Source organism: Cyprinodon variegatus, unplaced genomic scaffold (assembly GCF_000732505.1).
Source record: "Cyprinodon variegatus isolate N-32 unplaced genomic scaffold, C_variegatus-1.0 Scaffold815, whole genome shotgun sequence".
Taxonomy (NCBI): Eukaryota; Metazoa; Chordata; class Actinopteri; order Cyprinodontiformes; family Cyprinodontidae; genus Cyprinodon; species Cyprinodon variegatus.
This window is the reverse complement of record NW_015151268.1, coordinates 271,540-290,461: the sequence shown is the minus strand read 5'-3', so window position 1 is coordinate 290,461 and position 18,922 is coordinate 271,540. Positions and strand designations below refer to the sequence as shown.

At 42.7% G+C, this 18,922-nt stretch overlaps 1 protein-coding gene across 2 annotated transcripts in view; it reads right to left on the bottom strand.

Moving 5' to 3' along the window:
- Positions 1-773: 773 nt before the first annotated feature.
- The window catches only part of LOC107098841 (WAS/WASL-interacting protein family member 2-like), a 21,431-nt gene continuing 3,282 nt past the window's right edge, over positions 774-18,922 (bottom strand). The window contains exons 2-8 of one of the 2 annotated variants that reach the window (XM_015396700.1): positions 14,286-14,425; positions 13,881-14,013; positions 10,128-10,259; positions 9,363-10,025; positions 8,676-8,918; positions 7,269-7,345; positions 774-2,747 (exon numbers count right to left, since the gene is read on the bottom strand). In XM_015396700.1, the coding sequence (XP_015252186.1) occupies positions 2,742-2,747; positions 7,269-7,345; positions 8,676-8,918; positions 9,363-10,025; positions 10,128-10,259; positions 13,881-14,013; positions 14,286-14,342 (1,311 nt within the window). In that variant the 5' untranslated portion in view covers positions 14,343-14,425 and the 3' untranslated portion in view covers positions 774-2,741. Of the gene's footprint in view, positions 2,748-7,243; positions 7,346-8,675; positions 8,919-9,362; positions 10,026-10,127; positions 10,260-13,880; positions 14,014-14,285; positions 14,426-18,922 lie in introns of both variants that reach the window. The other variant, XM_015396699.1, reaches the window with a different exon arrangement.

Here is an 18,922-nt window from a genome sequence, read left to right as displayed (position 1 = left end):
ACCAAGATTGCAAGAAAATATAGTAACATTTTGAATTTAAGATAAATCTAACTTTCTTCTATCAATCTGCTCTATCCAAAACTCAATCAGAAAGTTTTAGTTTAACCTGGTTTAATTTAGTAATAAATCTTCTTTAAGCAAACCTTTGCTGACTGCTAATCAATTTAAACAATAATTGAGAGATTTATGGATTTGTAAAATAATCTTTAGTTGCAGGTCTGCATTATTTTGATGTGTAGGGGGCCGGCGCCGCCATTGTTAGACTGGAGATGTATAAAAAGCCTTTTTAACTGCTAATTAGGGCGAGCAGCTGCTTTCTCTAACCTCTAAGCAACTTCTCTGATCTGAGTAAGATTACAATTTCTATTAGAATCTGTTCTCATGTCTCCTGGTTATTTAATACATATAAGTTATTAAAGAGTTTGTCCTGATTGATCTCTTTTCAGGGAAAAGAACCGGAGAGATAGATCTTCAAGGTGTAGACATAGAGCCTATCTTCAACACCATCCTGCTTGATCCACCGTAGCTAAAAACAAACAGTATTATTGACCATTTAAATCTTGTTCATCTTATCTTTATTCTCCACCTCCCTCTCATGTCTTTGGATTTCTATTTAAGCCATTTTATTTTAAAATGTTTTATCATTTCCCTTTATCCGTGTCTCCCTTTGAACCGCGTCCCATTTCTTCTTAGAGAGAACGTCTTTGATAAACTGAATACATTTCATCAGGATACAGAGGAGATTAAAACCAAGCAGAGAAATCAGGAGACGATGAGTCCGATCCCCTTTATCCCCCAACAGGAATGTATTTTATTAAACTTTCTTCAGATGATAAAAAAAAAAAGAGAGAGAGACATGTATGATTGATTAACAAGTGTCCAGCGCAGGCTGTTCAGTGAAACATGTGACCGATCACTGGGTGGAGGTGACTGACGTCCAGTAGTGAAAGTGCAGGTCTGATAACGATCACCATCTTCACTGAATTATTATCCTGATGGATCTGCAGGAATCAAACACCCAAAATAACTGGGCGGTAAAAATCTCACATGCATCCAGGCGTTTACCGGCCGCCCCAAAACAAACGGAGAGCTGCTAGGACCCCCGGAGCGCCGCTACAACACCGCCACTCTTTCCTATACAACACACTCCTTACAGCACAAAAATAAAGCAGTAATTAGGATTACCATTAGTGTAAATATACAATATTTATTGCATTTTCAAATAGTTTCTTATTTTGTTTCTGGCCATCACCCGAAAAGACAAACGTCATAGAAAAAGTACCAAAGAAGAAGAAGTTGGCCTGGCGTTAAGGCATCGAGCAGCAGGAGGAAGCGGCTAACCTCCATCCTGCTTTCATTAGTGTCTTAAAGTGAACTTTAGCAGATCATTAAAAACATCCAGCTATCCGTTTCCTGGCACTTAGTGTTCAACCTGTTAGCTGTTAGCGTTCCTAACCATCACAAAATGCATAGAAAAAAAACCACAGTGTCTCTGAGGCGCCAGCAGGGAACGGAAACAAAGGACCAATAGCTTCTAGATTTACTTCCTGAAAGATTTACCATACAAACGACAAACGGGTCTTTGTCAGAACCTCCAAAACCTGCAGCTAAGGGGACTTCCCACCAAAACCAGTTTCAATCTCCAATGGAACCAGTTCTGTTTCTACTGCCAGAAAATGAAGCTTCTGGAGGCAGAAACAGCGGGAGGGCTTCAGACTGAGCTTATAAACATCCTCAGCTGGTGTTTAGAAAGCCTGATTAGAGCAGCAGCTGGAATCCCGGCAGCCGGCTTATTAATGGCCAAAAAGACAGAGATACACGTCTGGGATCTGTGAAGATAAAGTGCTTTAGAGTTCTAGACTCTATACATCTATAGAGCTCTGTTCAGCCTTGGTGGGAAATCCCATCGATTCTTGTTCTGTGATTGGAGGAGGAGGAATCCTAACGTCTAAAGTGCATCAATGTCAGCATCATGCACAGTGTCGGCGTGGCGGCTAGGGTGACGTGCAAAAACCGCCTGAAGGTGGAAACACGAACGTTCAGAAAGAAGGAAAACAAAGACGAACCAAAACCAGGAGAGCGTTCTTTCTCTAGCTGTAAAAACATAAACCGAGCCTAGCTTCCTCAGCTCTCCATCCGCCATCCGTTAGCAAACATTCAACAAGCGGAGGCTGCATAGAAACCAAAACGACGCCGAAAGCTTTTGGCACGCAGAGAAAATCTAAAAACGATAGCAGAGCCGCCGGCTTGGCACCACTGGAACGGATACGCTCCACAAAGGCTAAATCCAAACCACCATCGGCGGCTTTAACTGAAACTCATTCTGACATCGTTTCCATTTAGAGTCCATTTGTTTCCCTAAACACAGTAAATCTGACACCAAAAAAAGAAAAAAAGAAATCCCCTCATTACTAAAAACAGACAATTATAACAGACGCCACGTAGAAAAAAAAAAATGAGAGCAGATATTGCGACTGATTGAGAGTTTGGTCCTGATATGTGGAACATCAGCAGCAGGGAAGCACAGGGAGCAGGTTTGGTTGTCATGGAGACGGCCAGCAGCAGCGTCTGACCCTTCCTCTGTGTTCTCCGCTGTGCTTCCGGCTGCGTTAGCGTTACGTTGTGTGTTTTTAAGACTGAATGCATCTCCGCCGCTCCCTGATGGCTCATTGTGTCCCGACAGTTCCAGTCCTGAGCTGAGGCCGTTCACCTGCCCACTGGCGGCGCTGGTGGAGCTCCTCTCACCGCTGCAGGGATCAGAGAGCACAGAGGGGAGGGGGGGTTACCGCAGGTTAAACCACAGCACTGAAATGATTAACCTTGAGGAACTGGTTAGGCTAACATGGCTGCTGCTGCAAAGAGGAGGTCTAGCTGCTGCGCACCAGGTAAAACCTGGGGTTGAATGGTTGAGCTTTCTCAATAATGGAAGAGGAGGGACAGAGGTTTACTCAGCAGCTTTAAAACATAAATGTTTTAATGTACATAAACTCCACACTTCCCTGCGATTAGTTCACTGCAGAAACTGAACTAAAAATAAGGTCAAATGGTTTAACTCTTTCTAGAGCACTCAGTGAACAATTTTTTTTTGGTGCAACATAACCTTAGAGGTATTAATGCTGAGACTGGCACTGACATATTTAGGTTTATAAAATAAAAAATTATTGTTAACTATGGTTATTAACTTTATAACTTTTTAATTAGCTTTTTACCTCTTTTTCTTGACTTGTTATAGATCTAGTCTTTCTAGACCTCACTGAGGGACGAGGGGCTTTGTAATGGGTATGCAAGTGATCAAAAACGCTAATTTGACCTATAAAGGGTTAAAGTCTGAGCTGGTAACTAAGATGATGTCATAACAGGAGTACTGTTAACCAACGTTCTGCTCTCTCTGCTTTTTCTCATAGTAGCTTCATCTGGTCTGTTCCTGTTTGGCTGTGACTCCATCCTGGAGAGAAATATCAGCTGTGCTGCTGCCATCAACACCTTTGTTTGTAGATGTTAGAGGTTGGCCTGTTTTCCAGTGTAGTCCTGTTTCTCTGACTGTGACTAACTGGATGTGCTCTCTTCATCCTCTGACATGGGAGCTGGTTTGGAGCTCGTCTGCCTGGCTGTGTGTTTCCTGGACGGGGCCGCCTGTGGAGCTGGTTGACAGATGCCTTTTGTATCTATGCTTCTTTTTCTATGTCTGCTTCTGTCTCCTTGAACCCCAGTCGGCCTCAGCAGATGGCCGCTCACACTGAGCCTGGTTCTACTGGAGGTTTCTTCCTGTTCAAAGGGAGTTTTTCCTCTCCAATCTAAGGAAAACCAGCTGATTGCTGAAGAGTCAATGAGTCGATGCAATCAGCTGGTTTTCCTTAGATAGAAAACTTTGAATCAATTTGGATGATCTGGTTGAACTGGAAAGTGCCTTGAGATGACTTGATGTGAATTGGTGCTATAGAAATAAACTGCATTAAATTGATGAGTAATGCCTTTAAAATTGCCTTAAAAGTATATTATGCACTTGGAATATGATCATTGAGTTTCTTTACTTATTTCTTAACATAAATGACCTTATTCCATTGGGAAGTTTTCAAACATGCTCAAAACAAGAGAAAAACAATTTGTCAGATGGACAGTTTTTCCAAAAGACAGTTTTTAGATCAAAGTCTTCCAGCCTGAGATCTGAGCCAATAGATTGATATACTGAGCAACAACAGACATTAATAATAGAATATTAACAATAACTATTGGATTTAACATTTATTGCTATGAATATCTAGATAAAAAATTTAATTAGCAGCAATAAATTACCCAGTGAAGCCAGCCAGTTGAACTTTGTAAAACTTCTTCTTTTAAGAGATTATTTGTCAGAATTTCAAGAAGTTTCACCAAATGATCTTTTATTTAAGCTTAAAAAAACTATCAGGCTTAAAGAAATCAGATCAAACTGCATCAGATAAAGTTTTCTTTAAATAAGTCTATTTTTCCTTATTTTGAGCTGGGAAGTAAAAAAAAATGCCAATGGAATAAAATGATATGTTTTTAAAATAGATAAAACCATCATCTTATTCTCAGTGAATAACACATAATAATCTTATTAAAAGTGCAGAAAACCTGCTTTAATCATTGCATGTTCCTCCCACCAGGTTTAATAGTTAATCCCTGTAGCATAATAATCTAGCAGGCTGTTTATTTAGCAGAGGCATGCTGGAGGGAAAAGAAAGGAGCTGAAGTCAAACCGTTTCTGCTTATTATTTGAAATCATTTTCACCAACCTAAAGTGGCTCCATTAGAGCTAACAGACTGGTTTTAACTGGTTATAATGGAATCTGACACATTTTCAGAAGATTATAGATTTTCAGAAGAATCCCTGCTGAGGTTTAGTTCCTGGAAAATTCACTTATTTCTAAACTGACTTTAACTCAAAGATGTGATGAAAGGTTTTATTGAAAGTGCTCCCCTGTCATTAATCACAATCACTACACTCTTTAGATCTTTAGATACTAATGAGTAAAATTAAAACCTTTTCTGGTTCCGTTTGTTTTTGTCATATTGAACCTGGAAGTGTGACGTCCCTCTGATACATTGGCTCGCCAACATGGCGGATCTACACATTGAAACGGCTAGCGATAGCAAACACTAATGAATCTCTGTCAGGTGAGGTTATTTCAAGTCCAGAGGAGGAACAGGTGCTGCAGGGGCTGCTGCTTCTCTCTGAGCCTGACGCCTCATCAGACGGTAAAAATCAAGATGGAGTCAACGGGGATGAAGGTGACTGAACCTCTACAGATGGTGGCAGGTGCTAAAACAACCTGTTTTCAACCACTGAGAAGATAAGGTCTAAAGGCTGGTTTATGCCCAGAAACCAGGTCCTTGTGTTGTACTTAACGCAGATATGGTTCCTAACGGCAGAAACTCTGGCTGTAGCTCCGCCCACAACACCTGGCACACCTCGGACACCATCCCAGACACCGAGCAGGACGCTTATTTGTAGCTCTGCGACGGTCTGTTGGTTTGCATCCGAAGCCAAAACACGCACGGTTGAACTGTGTCGTCCAGCGTTGGATGAGGGATTGTAGACGGCGAACAAGCTCGTCAAACCGACAACAACAGCTAGTTCCTGATTGTCCCTCTTGCATTGTGGCGTGGAATAGCAGCGCAGACCACGCTTCAAAATTAGGCATAAATCAAAAATATCTGCAACAATTTAACTGAGACTCACTGCTCCGGGAGGATAATCAGCCCTTTAGTGACTCGATTCAGCTTCTAAACCAGACGGAGCCCGATGACATCAGCTGACATCAGCATCTTAACATATTCATAGATTCTACTGCAGCCTTGCTAGCCATCTGTTGCTGATAATCAGGAGAATAACCTGCATTAACTGAACTGCTGTGGACGTACAATACAGACTTTACACTGAAAAATGCATCTATAATTTCCTACTCAGTGACAGCAGACCCCCATCTGTGCTTATTTTTCCACTTCTATCCCACAGATTGAAACAATATCCTGCATTGACCAGTGTTCTGTCAGATCAGCATACCCCGTCACTCCAGCATACTCATAGTCAATACGCATGAGCAAGACATCAGATTTGTATACGTGTATGCTGGTCCCATTTTTCTTTTTAGTTTTGTATGAAAAGTACATTTTAAACTACCTCAATAGGCATGTGTTTTAAGGTCAGATCGCCATACGCATGACTAAAGGTATACACGCCCTTTGAGGTACTTTAAAGTGTACTTTTCATACAAAACTAAAGGGATACACTGCCATTGACTATGGGTATGCTGGACTGACGGGGAATGCTGATCTGACAGAACACTGGGTCTGATTTTGAAAAGGTTTTATAAAAACAAAGAAACACAAAAAACCAAGAAGCGGGACTGCGAAGCAAAGTCTGAGTTCATTACCAGCCTGCTCCTTATACGAGGGTTTGATTTAGTTAAAAACAAAAAGGGAACGAGGTGAATGAAAAGGAAAAGGCAGCATTAAAGGCTGAGGGATGGATTCAACAGGACGGCTACCGGCTGAGGCAGAGAGGAGATTCTCTCAGAGATCTGTGAGGTTTTTCATAGAGAGGGGAGAGAAATATAATCTGTGCTTTCCTGCTCTGTCCCTCCTTTTTGCTCTTTTATTTTAGGCTCAATGAGGATCGCTGCTTCTCTTTATCCTTTTTCTGTCTGTCTAAACTCCTGTAATAGGTCCAGTATTCTGTTTATTGAAATGTTTAATTAACTGTTTATGTCTCAGTCTGCTTTATGTGCTCTGTGTGACTCCAGACGAGGGTAAAGTCACTGTTTTCTCTTGTGATTCAGAGATTTTATTCTGCATTTCCCTAAAAGAGAACGTGTTTTACTTTAACTATGTCTGTCTTCCTGACAGAATCTGAATTGTTTTCTTATCCAAACCCATCCTTTTCCCACTAAGCTGCTTAGAGCAATGCTACTCTTCTCGGTCATAATGATTATTCATTCATAAAACCAAGACCAAGAACACGCTCTCTTTAGCTTCTGATAGAAGACAGCAATGTCCCGCTGTGACTCACTGGTCTATGGTGCGTTATGGTGAAATAAACGTTTTGCCATTCGTTAATAATAACTGTTCAGTCCTCGCTGGGAAAAAAAGAAAGTTTCTCTTATTAATGATCTCTTCACCCCATCTTAAAGACCGGATTGTTTGCCCTCAGCACTGAGCTCCATGTGAGAGCAATCGATCTAAACTGGAAGAAGCAGAGTGTGAATGAGCGCAGACCCACCCCTGTCAGATTTGCTGGGATAAACCTTGTTGAAGGGCCTGTAGTCCTCAGGAGGAGGAAGATCTTCTATGGGGTGGAAGTGGAACTTTGACTCAAAGTCATCTGAGGAGAGAAAAGAAAAACAAGGGATCAGGTTAGAAAGCTGAAGCTGGTTAGGAAATAACAAAAATAAGGTCTTTATTTTGACGTTCACACATCGACTGCAGATTCATTCTGATCATTTGATCCTCTGGTCAGACTGAGTAAACCCTCCCTACAGCCCCGAGGCTGGTGGACAAATAAAGGGAGACGATGAAGGCCGCTGACAGCAGCGTTTGAACCCAGAACCCTCTGAGACAGAAAGGTCTTCAGTCTGATTCAGGGAAGAGGCTCCAGCATCCAATGGAAACCAGCATGGCTCTAAATGGACCACATTAGGCCAGAGTGAGTGTTTGAACTGGCCTGGAAGTGAAGAGCATCGCTGAGTTTAAATTCAGGGGCTGCGTCCTCCAAAGGCCAGATTCGTAGGTCGATTACGTCATAGCGTGGCGCCGCGGTCTGTTGGGATTCAAAGACTCCTCGTTATGCGGCCGACAGATGCGTCCTCCTTTTTGCCCGTTCTGAAGGATGGGTCCGCTGTATCCCATCTATCCTTGGATATCACATGATTGGTCTAAGCAAGTCGGCTGCTCCGTGATCAGAGGAAAAAGGGAAATGGCGCCAAACAGTGTTTGATATTGAAAGTTCAGTTTAATATAATCCAAGTATGTGAATAGTTCCGTCTGAAATTAATCAAAATAGTTGTTTAAATGATTAGTAATTCAGATACGTGGCGGGTAATAGGGCTGAGTATTGGAATGGGTTTTGTGATACACTACTTGTCACAATTCTTGGGTCACGATACACTATCAATAAATATGAGGATATGTTTTCCCAACTATCAAAATTACATGTACAGATAAAACAGCAAGAACAGATTTAGTTCTCTAAGAACTGCTGCTCCAGTGAATTTATCCAGAACAGCAGGACACAAAAAGCCTGGTTTGCATTTATTTGACTATCCACGCCTGCTAAAGGCGGTCAGCTTCATCCCATCTAGATCACAGACAAAGCAGTTAATAATCTCATCTATTCCAGAGAAGAATCAGCCGCATGATAAGAATAAATCCAGCTCCAAATCTGGAACAGGAGCTGATCTCTGATTGGTTCAGAGCTTTAAAAACCTGCCTTTAATGTGTCTGTTGGATGGAGGACGACATGCTTCACTCTAAAACACCAGCTGGTTTCATAGCGTATACCTGGAAACGTTTCTAAACGGGGTTTTCTCTCGTAGATCTAGAAATTCAAAGCTCTTCTTTCAAAGGAAACTTCTAGATTCAGCGGAGAAGCTTCCAGATTCAATGAACGGTTAAAGACGGGTGAGACATGTGAAGGAGGAGGTGGTCCTACTCACCCATGATGGATCTGGAGGAGGAACCCATGGAGTGACCGTTACGCACAGGTGGAGGAGGCGGAGGAGGTCCGGCTGGGGTCCGGGAGGATAAGGAGGACGAGATGGAGGAAGAAGAGGGTGGAGGAGGAGGCTTCATGCGGCCGGGGGGGTCTGAGCCCCCTGAACCGTGCCCACGGTAAGGAGGTGGAGGAGGAGGAGCGTCTCGGCCACCGTTACGAGAATTGGGAGGAGGAAACTGGGACCCTGTGATGAGAGGAGGAAGGTTTGGTCAGGAAACAGCCAGGAATCACAGTTCTAAATAAATCAGGCCAGGAGCCAACCTGCTGGTTGCTTAGCAACAAAAGGCAGGAAGGAGGCCGAGAGGAGCAGCCTGGCATCATGTGAGGAGCATAAAACACAGCTGATCGCAGCTCTTTGGAGCCGTTAGCAAACAACATGAGGAGGTTTACTTTAGAGTCCAGGAAACAGTTTATTTTGCATTTTATTGGTCACTTCTGGGACCAAGAAGCTTGATGGAAACATGGCTGCTACCAAAGGTCATCACTCTAATCCATAATTCTTTAGATTAATCTGTCGATAATCAGAGAGCAAATCGTTCCTTATAGATTTTATAGGAACTTTAAAAGAGGTGAAGCTAGAATTGAGGCGGATGGAGCTCTGCTGGGAGGGAGGAGAAGCTGCTGTTACCTGCTTTGCGTCCAGGCGGTTCCCTGGCAGGCGGTGGGGGTCTGCTGGCCGACTGCTGGGCTGGAGCCGGAGCAGGGGGGGGCGGTGGCGGTGCCTGGCTGCGACCTGGGCCGCCGCTTCCTGATCTGTGCTTATTGCGTAAGGAGTTGTTTCTCTGAGGAAGCTCCGGGGCCCCTCCCCCGTCTACCTGAGAGGACCCGTTATGGGGCCTGTATGGCGGAGGAGGCGGCGGCATGGAGGAGCCGCCGCTCGGCGGTTTGCTGGAAGACTGACTGGCCTTGGAGTTGGTGTTAGAGGAGGGGCCTCTGCCGGGCGTGGGGGGGAGGGCTTTATCTCTGCTGTAAGACGTTGAGGAGGAGGAGGAGGAGGAGGACACTTTGTGGTTTGGGGTGTGGGGGGCGTTACTGCGGCCCCCTTTGTTGAAGGGAGGAGGGGGGGGCGGTGCAGAGCTGCTGTGCTTCATCCCACCAATGGGAGGACTGCTGCTGCTGCTGCTGCTGGGGGGGCGGCTGATGTCTGGCAGAGAGGGGCGGTGGGAGCGCTGAGGCTCCGGTGGAGGCGGCTTGGGGGCCGAAGACGGAGAGCTGGAGCGACCGCCGGGGGGGCGGGGGGCCGCAGGCCGGGACCCCGGGGGCCGGAGGGCAGATCGTCCAACTGTACCGTCTGCAGGATGAAGAAGAAGACATGAACCAATGAAAGGAAGGCTGAGGAAGCAGCTTCATTTATAAACAAAGATGAACATGAGCAGAAATCTCTCAGGTTTACCTCCAACTGGACGCAGCTTTGGCACACCTCCTGCAAAAAGCCCCCCCATTCCAACTGGACCTCCACCTCCATAACCTCCTCCATGGCTCCCTCCACCTCCTCCTCCACCACCTCCTCCTCCTCCTGCATTCTCTGGTAAAAAGAACAGACATGTTAAAGCAGATCCGTCTCTTCAGACTGATTACACCGTCTGTCAGTCAGAGCTCAAATGTATTTAGGAGGAGGAGGTTCTGATTGGACGGAGCTCAATCAGCCGTCTAAGGATGCATTCAGTGTGGAACTATCCGGAGCGTTTGTTTAGTATGCCGTCTGCATTTCCTGCAGCTTTATGGCTGATTCCACTCTGCAGGACAGAGAGCGTTTGGCTCAGAGCACCGAATGTGGAGCAAAGGCAGCTTTTTCTCATCTACAGGAACTCCTTTGGTTCTGTGATGCTGAAGAGGTTTTAAGAAGAGGCAGATCAGAGCATGTTTATGTTGGAACGGCTCTGTTAAAGAGTCAACCAGTCAGCTAGTCCTAAATCCAAGCAGCTTTAAGATGTGGAGAAAAATGGTGCCTAATCAGCAGAGATGATCACAGACTGAGAGGATCAGGAAATTTTGGTCATTAAAGAGTTCAGGGAAGTTACAATTTTCCAACTCCAGCAGCAGCTGCTTGTGAAGCTCATCGCACAGGTCAGATGCTCTGAAGCTCATCACCGTTAGCCAGCGGCGGCTAGGTGAGACACAGGCTGTGTCTGAACGTCCGCCCTAACCCCTAAATCCCTCAATCACTATATAGAGCGGGGACTATATAGTGGACTTTATAGTGAACTTGGTTAGTTGACCGTTCAGACAGATGATCACTGCTTTATGCTCTGTTGGTCATGCGACTCTGCCTCCCCTCCCATCTTTGTTGTTTTTTGGCCGCTGTCCAAACAAATCCCATGATTCTTTGCGAGGAGAGCTCTCACAAAGCATTCTGGGATACATCTGCTGGTCTCATGACCATCATTTTGAGTCCACTACTTTTTCATCCACTAGATCAGAGGTCACGGATTAGCAGACAGGAGTCTGGATCCGGACCCACCTGCTGGCTAATCCAGACCCAACCTGATTTAAAACATTTATAAATTACTGCATGTTGTCCGATGACAGTGTCTAATTTCTCATGAGCGATATCATTAAATTCGTAGGAGCAAAACATGTGAAATTGAACGTTTAATTTAATATGACATATTAAAAAAATCCCCATCAGCATCCAGCATATGTTCAGTTTCTGATGGAGATGAGAAATCTGCTTCCTGGTCTGTTCAAGAACAAGAAGTCTGCATCCAATCTTTTAAATAAACTTTGTTAGTTTTTTGAAATATTTAAGAACTAAGCTCTAATTTGTAGTTACCGATCTGTTGTTACTACATTTTAATTTGACAAACCGGATCTTCTCTACATTTTTTTTCCTACTTGGTGCGATTGCAATAGCGGATCCTGACCTGGCCGGACGGGAGCGGACCCTGCACATTTAGAGGATGTTTGGTTCAACCTGCTGCTGTGAAGCAGGATTCTCCACCATGAACAGAATCTAAAATAAATATGGATCCAGGCTCAAAATGAGCTCCTTGATATGTGCTTTAGAACGGTCGGTTCAGGTGTTTTATAAAATAAATGAATCAGGAAATTGTCTATATACCAAACTGAACGACTGCTGTTCTCTGCTTCAAAAAACACTTCAGATTTTAAAATGGAAAAACTTTTTTTTTCCTTTAAAAATTCAGTGTATTAGATGGCTGCATAAAAATGTCATTTAATTTCAGTGTTAAATTCTGTTTAAAGTAACAGATTATAATTCGAATATCTTCAAACCTTTACTGGTTGAGGATTTTCTTTATTAGGAATCGCTGATTTTCTATTTGTGAACCCTGCACTAGACGTTCAGACACTCATCTAAAACAGCCTAATCACTATATAGTGCCCTATGTAGGGATTAGGGCGGTTGATCTGACACAGGCACAGGGGATTGTTGTTAGCACATCGTCATGGCATCTGGGTGAACCGTCATCCTAAACAAGCAGCAGCTTCAGAGGACAACGTCAGGTAAATTCTTCTATTACACACGCTTTGTTTTAAAGCTGTAGATTTATTTCCTGGATGTTTTTTAGGTTTGAAGGTTCCACTGCCAGCAGGCAACAAAAGGATCCTTTGTTTTATTACAGATCCTTATACAACGATACAGACAATGTGCTGATTATCGCTTTGCTATAAAGAGCCAATATGAGCATTTCCAGAAATAAAGAAAAAAAATTCAGACATGAAACCGAAACAATAGATAAGGTGTATATTTAATTATACAGAGTAAAAGGAAATATCTGAGATGTTTTATGAGGTAAATTAGTCAGTGATATGCAGCATGAAGCGGTTTAAATATCTGGGCCTGAAAGTTACCAGTTATCATAAGAACCAACAAAATCTTCATATTTTAAAGTTTTCTGTCTTTTACGTTTTGTTTTTAACAAACACACAGAGGGCTGCATTTAGAACTAGAGGTGAGTATTGGCATGAGTGTTGTGATTCGATACATGTCACGATACTTGGGTCACGATACGATATTATCATGATATTGCAGTATCACTATATATTGCCATATTTTCCCCAGCTATCAAAATCAAATGATGAGATAAAACAGCAAGTGCTGTATATTTTCATCAGAAAATATTGATTAGGTATTATTATCCATGTTGTTTGGGGTTTTCTTCCACTGTGACTGCACGCACAGTTAAAGGGCTCCACAGCGCTTTCTGCCAGAGTGGTGGTGCAGAGGTAGCCCATTTTCACATCAATGTTTTATGTAACCATTTTTTATTTTTTTTTAAATTGATACTAAGAAGTGAAAGATCGATATTATATTGGGCAGCCGAATATCACGATATATCGCCAAAACAATCATTTCCCACACCCCTATTTAGAACCCTATTAAATTAGCTAATTTATGTTAGAACTAAACTAGGGCTGCAACTAATGATTATTTTACAAATTGATTAATCTGCAGATTGTTTTTTTAGATTCATAATCAACAGCCAAAGGTTTCTTTAAAGAAGGTTTTTTTAAGAAATTTAACCAGGTGAATCTAAAACTTTTCTACTTAAGGAGTTCTGGATAGAGCAGATTGATTCCAACTTTTTTTATCTTAAAAGCAAAACGTTGCATATTTTTTTACAATCTTGCTATAATTGCTGCTCTAAGTGGGTCACTCTGTCAGCTAAAGGCATGTTTTACAGTCTCTATACTCTAGTTAACGATTGATTACTAAATTAGATAATTATTTAAATAATAGATTTATTCTGATTGTTTCAGCCCTAAACTAAACACTGATGGTGATTCTTGTCTTCGTTTAAAATCAAATGAGACTTTTAGCAACAAACAACAGAAGGTGTCATTTTATCAGATGGACACAAAACACAACCTGACTAGGTGTGTGTGTGTCTGTGGGTGAGTGGGGGTTGAATTACCGAAAGCGAAAGCAGTTTACTGGGTTTGCTTTTCCTGCTTCAGCTGCTCTAAGGTCAATTATTTTATAGGTGTGAAAATAGCAGCGGTTCAGGGAAGCGGAGGTTTAAAAGGAGCAGGAAGTTGTAGATGATGATGATCAGCAGACATGTGACTGACTGAACGAAGCTAAATGTTTATTTGAGCTCAGAGTTTGTGGAGACGTTTGAACATCAGGAGTAAATGAACCATTGTTGAGCAATAAATGGCATAAATACAGGAAGCCACTCACTGTCTATGATGGGAGCGCTCCGGTCATTGACCTCAGTGACCTTCTTGAGTTTGGCCCCTTTGCAGATGTCTGACAGCAGGGCTCCCCGGCCTTTGACCTCAGATGAGTTCAGCTTAGGAGGAGTGGTGTTGGCCTGGAGGAGAGGAAAAACCGTCACTACTGTTCCCTCAGGCTGGACTGGCTGCAGAGGAACCTGAGCTAAAGCAGAAAGCCCTGATCTTTACACCATCATGATGATCAAACACAGGGGTCAGCGCGGCCTTCCTGTTTTTATTCCCCATAGAGAACTAATGAGAGCATGTTAGAGGAAAAGCTCTGACTGGTTTAATGATCAACCAGCCGGTCGTTCCAGCTCCAGGCGCCATAAAACCAGGCTGTTAGCCTCCAGTAATCAGATCCACTCACCTGGTTAAAGGTGGGGGGTGGTGGGGGTCCAGGCGGAGGGGGCGGAGGAATCGGCATCCTGTCCCTCTACTGGAAGCTCTCTGTGGAGGTTAAAGGTCAGCAGCGTTCCTGTCTTCTGAGTGATGGCATGCAGCGACTCCCTGACAAAAAGAAAGATTCAAAAATGTGAAAAACTTCCTGAAGCCTGAAACTTCTCAGTGGAGAAGCTGCCTGATCATCTGATCACTGTTCACACTGAGGTACGTCCTCGCCGCTTTATTAAGCCAGCAAATACCTGCTAACATGACGGGCAGCCAGCCAATCACATAAAAGCTACTTCCTGCATTGAGGCATCAGGTTTGGCATTTTAAAAACATGTGATCCTACTGGGACAATCATCCTTTCCTAACAGCCCATGAGGCAGACACCCTGTCTACTTTTAAGGCTAGGCTTAAACCTTTGGTTTTTGATAAAGCTTATAGTTAGAGTGGCTCAGGTTATCCTGATCTATCTCTATAGTTATGCTGCTATAGGCTTAGACTGCTGGAGGACAGAGATAGTTGCTTTTTCTATGTCTGAGCAGCAGGTGGTTGATCAGATGGTCCAGATGGAGCCTTCATTATAACCTGGTTCAGCTGAGGTATAGTAAACAATCACTAAAGTCCAAACTGAGCGTCAGAAGAGGGAGCAGAAGGTGATTTATGTCCCTTCAGATGTTGGATGCTTGTTGGTTTCAGAACCTGCTTTCTGACAGACCCCACCTTCAGGGTTGGATCAAAATGGCATCAGGATGTGGAGAACATCTGAAAGCTCCACACAGAGGAGCAGAAAGGAGTAGAGCAGCAGGAGAAAACACTAAGCGAAAAACCGAGAACAGGAAACTGAAGCTTCACAAACTGAAGAAATGTTCATCCTTGATTTTTCTGACAATAATCAGATATTGTTTCCATCCCGCTGCTGAAGGCGTGAAGCTGAGATGGATGTTTTCTTCAACAATTTGGGCGCCTTGTTTTTATCCTCGCGGTCATAACCTGATGTCTGACGGCCGCTTACCAATCAGCAGAAGGAAAACTGGTTTCCTGAATAGGACAGAGCTCACTGCACTGCAGCAGATCAGTCTAACTGAACCCTTTTTAAATGTGCTGGAGAGATTAAAATTATGGAGGCTCAGCAGAGACGTCTATGACTGTCTAATTCCCACCACCTCCACTTGTTAGCCAGCATTAGGTTACATCCACTGGTTATTAATGCCACAGAATGATAAAGGTGTAAATCCTCTGGAATGTTCAGAGTTTTAGTCGTCTTAAACCAAATGTCTAACAGCAGCAGCTGGGTTGAGTCAACAGCAGTCGTGTGGAAATAAACAGGACCAACTGAAGACCAGAGAAGCTCTTAGTATTTAAAACATTATTACTTCTGATTTTACCTGATTAATAAAGTTTTATTGAGATGAAGAAGATCGGAAGCTGAGAAGATGGAGGACATGGGGAGAGCTGATTGGCTGATCCACCTCCTTCAAAGAGGAGGAAAGCTGCACATAAACCTTTTATACTCCAGTTAATATGTTGATAAGGTAACCTTTATTGTCCCCATGACTGGAAATTAAACCGTTTCAGTATTTGGACGGGTTAAAGGTTCACCTCTAATAACAGGATTTATGAAAGAGAACTGGAATAGAAAAAACATTATTATATCTTTAATATTGATTTTCCCTCTTTGATATTTAGAAAGAGGAAGAATATTTATAAACAAAGAAATTTCTGTATCGTTTCTGATGGGATATAATCTCCATCATTAATATTTTAAAAGAGCTGGAAAAAGCAGCAGAAAATCAGATATTCAGTAGACATAAATCCCTCATGTCTACATGTGAGGAGAATCAGTGTGAGCTGCGTTTTACAGGATGAGGGTTTAACCTAAGCAGCCATGTAGAAGTTCACGGTCTGATGCCATCTCCTCCCTGCATGCAGTGCTTCAAACATTACAGGCTGAAAATCAGAGAAAAAGACGTATTGATCTGCTCAGCGATTCGCCTTAAGGTCTGCCTCTGGTTCTAGAGAGAGACCGATCCATTGGCTGGACAATATTTACATTTTGGGTCATGTACTGCATCGATACCTGGAGATGAATTCAAGTCAATTTATTAAAGCTCCCTCCATCTGATATCCATAGTTTTTTGTCTCTTTGTTTGAATTGGGACTTGTGTACAATTTTTTTAATCATTTTTAATCATATAAATGGAGGAATATCAGCCTGAAAAGAAGAACACATCAGACTGATGTCTAAATAATAGTAATTGGCTTAAAAAAAAAGCCTGAATCCATTGATCTCTGCTTGTGATCCTGGGACCAGATTTTCCCCTCAGCTCACCCCCTCTCCCCTCCTCCCAGAGCCGTGCGGTTTCCATCAACATTTATCTTCTCTATTTTATGATTATTTGTCAAAAATGCTTTATAAAAGCAGAGGATCTTATCAGAATCCCTACGGCTGCGTGTTCCAAGATAAATACCAAACAGATGAAGTGGTAAAAGGGTTAGCGTGGCGAGTAAACAGGACAATAAGATCATCTAAATAATGCTGACGATGTAAATAAAAGGCTCCATTTTAATCCAGTCCATTTCCTATGATCCTTAATCACCATCTACTGATCATCAGGGGGATAATTCAGATACGTTTTATATCGTTTAAGGTTCACAGATTGATCCGATCAATTAGCAGTTGGTAGAAGTCAAACTGATCTCATTTACCTCTATAAATGAGGGAAATAAGAATGAACAGTTAGAGTGATGGTTAAAAACTTCACTCAGAGAAGTGATATATTGATCAAACTTTAGTCCCAGTGAGGGAAACAGGGTGAGATCAGCTGTAACCGCTCCTGGTGGATCCAGACGCAGTTTGTTTGGTGGCTTCTGTGAGATGAGATGATCATTTTGATGCTGTTGGGCTTCCTTTCAATGTTGCCTGATCAGTAGCAAGGCACGCTGAAGTTAAACTGGATGAAGTGGAATAATTCCACCGACTGGCTGTTAACCTCTGACCTTTGTGACAGCAAGTCTGATAGGAATGCACTGAGAACGCCTGCAGCCTCTCAGTTAGCCTGCAGCTGCTGAACTACTGCAGATGATAAACAAACATGAAGGAAAAACAAACACTGATTTCCCTTTGATAAGTTTATAAACCATTTCAGTTAGTAAAAAATACCACACTGAACATCGTTAATCATAATGGAGAATATTTGCGTAGTGAAAAGGCTGCATCACTTCCTGGTTCTCTTCCTTCATGTTTACCAATGATTACCAAGAACCAGGATAATGAGGCCCTCTCTGTCACTGTTAGCTCTGTTTTCCATACCGCCAAACGACGCCTCGTTCCTCAGCCTGCCTACAGCCACCTCTCAGAACCTCACAGCAGGACCCAGACGTCTCCAAGATGGAAAGCAGACGGTTCCCTCAGGTCGAACACTTATGCTAACCCTGCCACCATGTATATAAACCCAGACATTAAATCAACCCTAAACTGTGGCTGTAACAGTGATGCATCATGTAAAGCATCACAAAAATAAATGAAAATGCCATATTCAAATGTCTCTGTGACTACCAAATGAGGTGGAAGCAGCTGAAAACGACATGCCCTGTTATATAAAGGCCGAGCCAATGACACTGAACCACTATATCAGAGAAAAATACTTCATCCTGACCAGATTAGACCTGCGACACTGATCAGTATTGATCTTTACTGTCTTGTTTCCATTATTCTAAGATTTTTGTTGTATCCTGTTCTCTTAATTCTGGACTTTCAAAAATATGGAAAATGCTGAATGTAATATTACTACATGTGTTGCTACATGGAGAGAGTGGGTGGGGCGGGTGGCAGTTTTTTTTTTTAAGGTTCCAAAAAAAGAATAATATTCTACATTGGCTGTTGATTCGGTATGGACAAATATTCTGAAAAAAAAAAAATATATTATATATTATATATATATATATATATATATATATATATATATATATATATATATATATATATATATAAAAGGGGTGTAAATAACAATTGTTTTGTAACGTCCGCAAGAGAATCGATTCATGTTTTTTTTCTCCTCTGGTCTATTTTTATCCATTTGCTCCTGGGCGTAATTATCCTCCCGTGCTGCGGTGGCGCTAAACCTACTTTGCCCTCCTACCTCGCTTCCTAGTTATACTCTTACAGCAGTATGTTGCAGTAAGCTTGACACAGACATTTTTAAATTAGGCTCAATATTGAAGCGTGGTCTGTGCTACACGCTGTGGGTCTAGATACGGCCGAGGCGGAGAGGAAGTGGGGGCGAGTTTAGTCTGACGACGGAGGGACATGAGGGCCAAAAAGAGCGGAGATCCAGGTGGAAAAAGGCTCCGAGCGTTCTCGCGCACCTCGCTATTCTAGCGGGTCAAACTTCACGAGTTGTTTTCCGCAATTTTGGTCATAAAAACAAACAAAGCTGGCCTCCTGTCTGCGGTCAGCTACAATTTGGGAGAAGTGCAGCGGAGCGTCTCTCAACGGGGCGGAGACGTCTGGAGCCGAGGTATTTCATTGCACTCATTGCACTGATTTTCTGCAGTATTTTTGCAGTATTTTTTGATGCAAGTATTTGCTGTTGTTTGTAAAAAAAAAAAAAAAAAAAA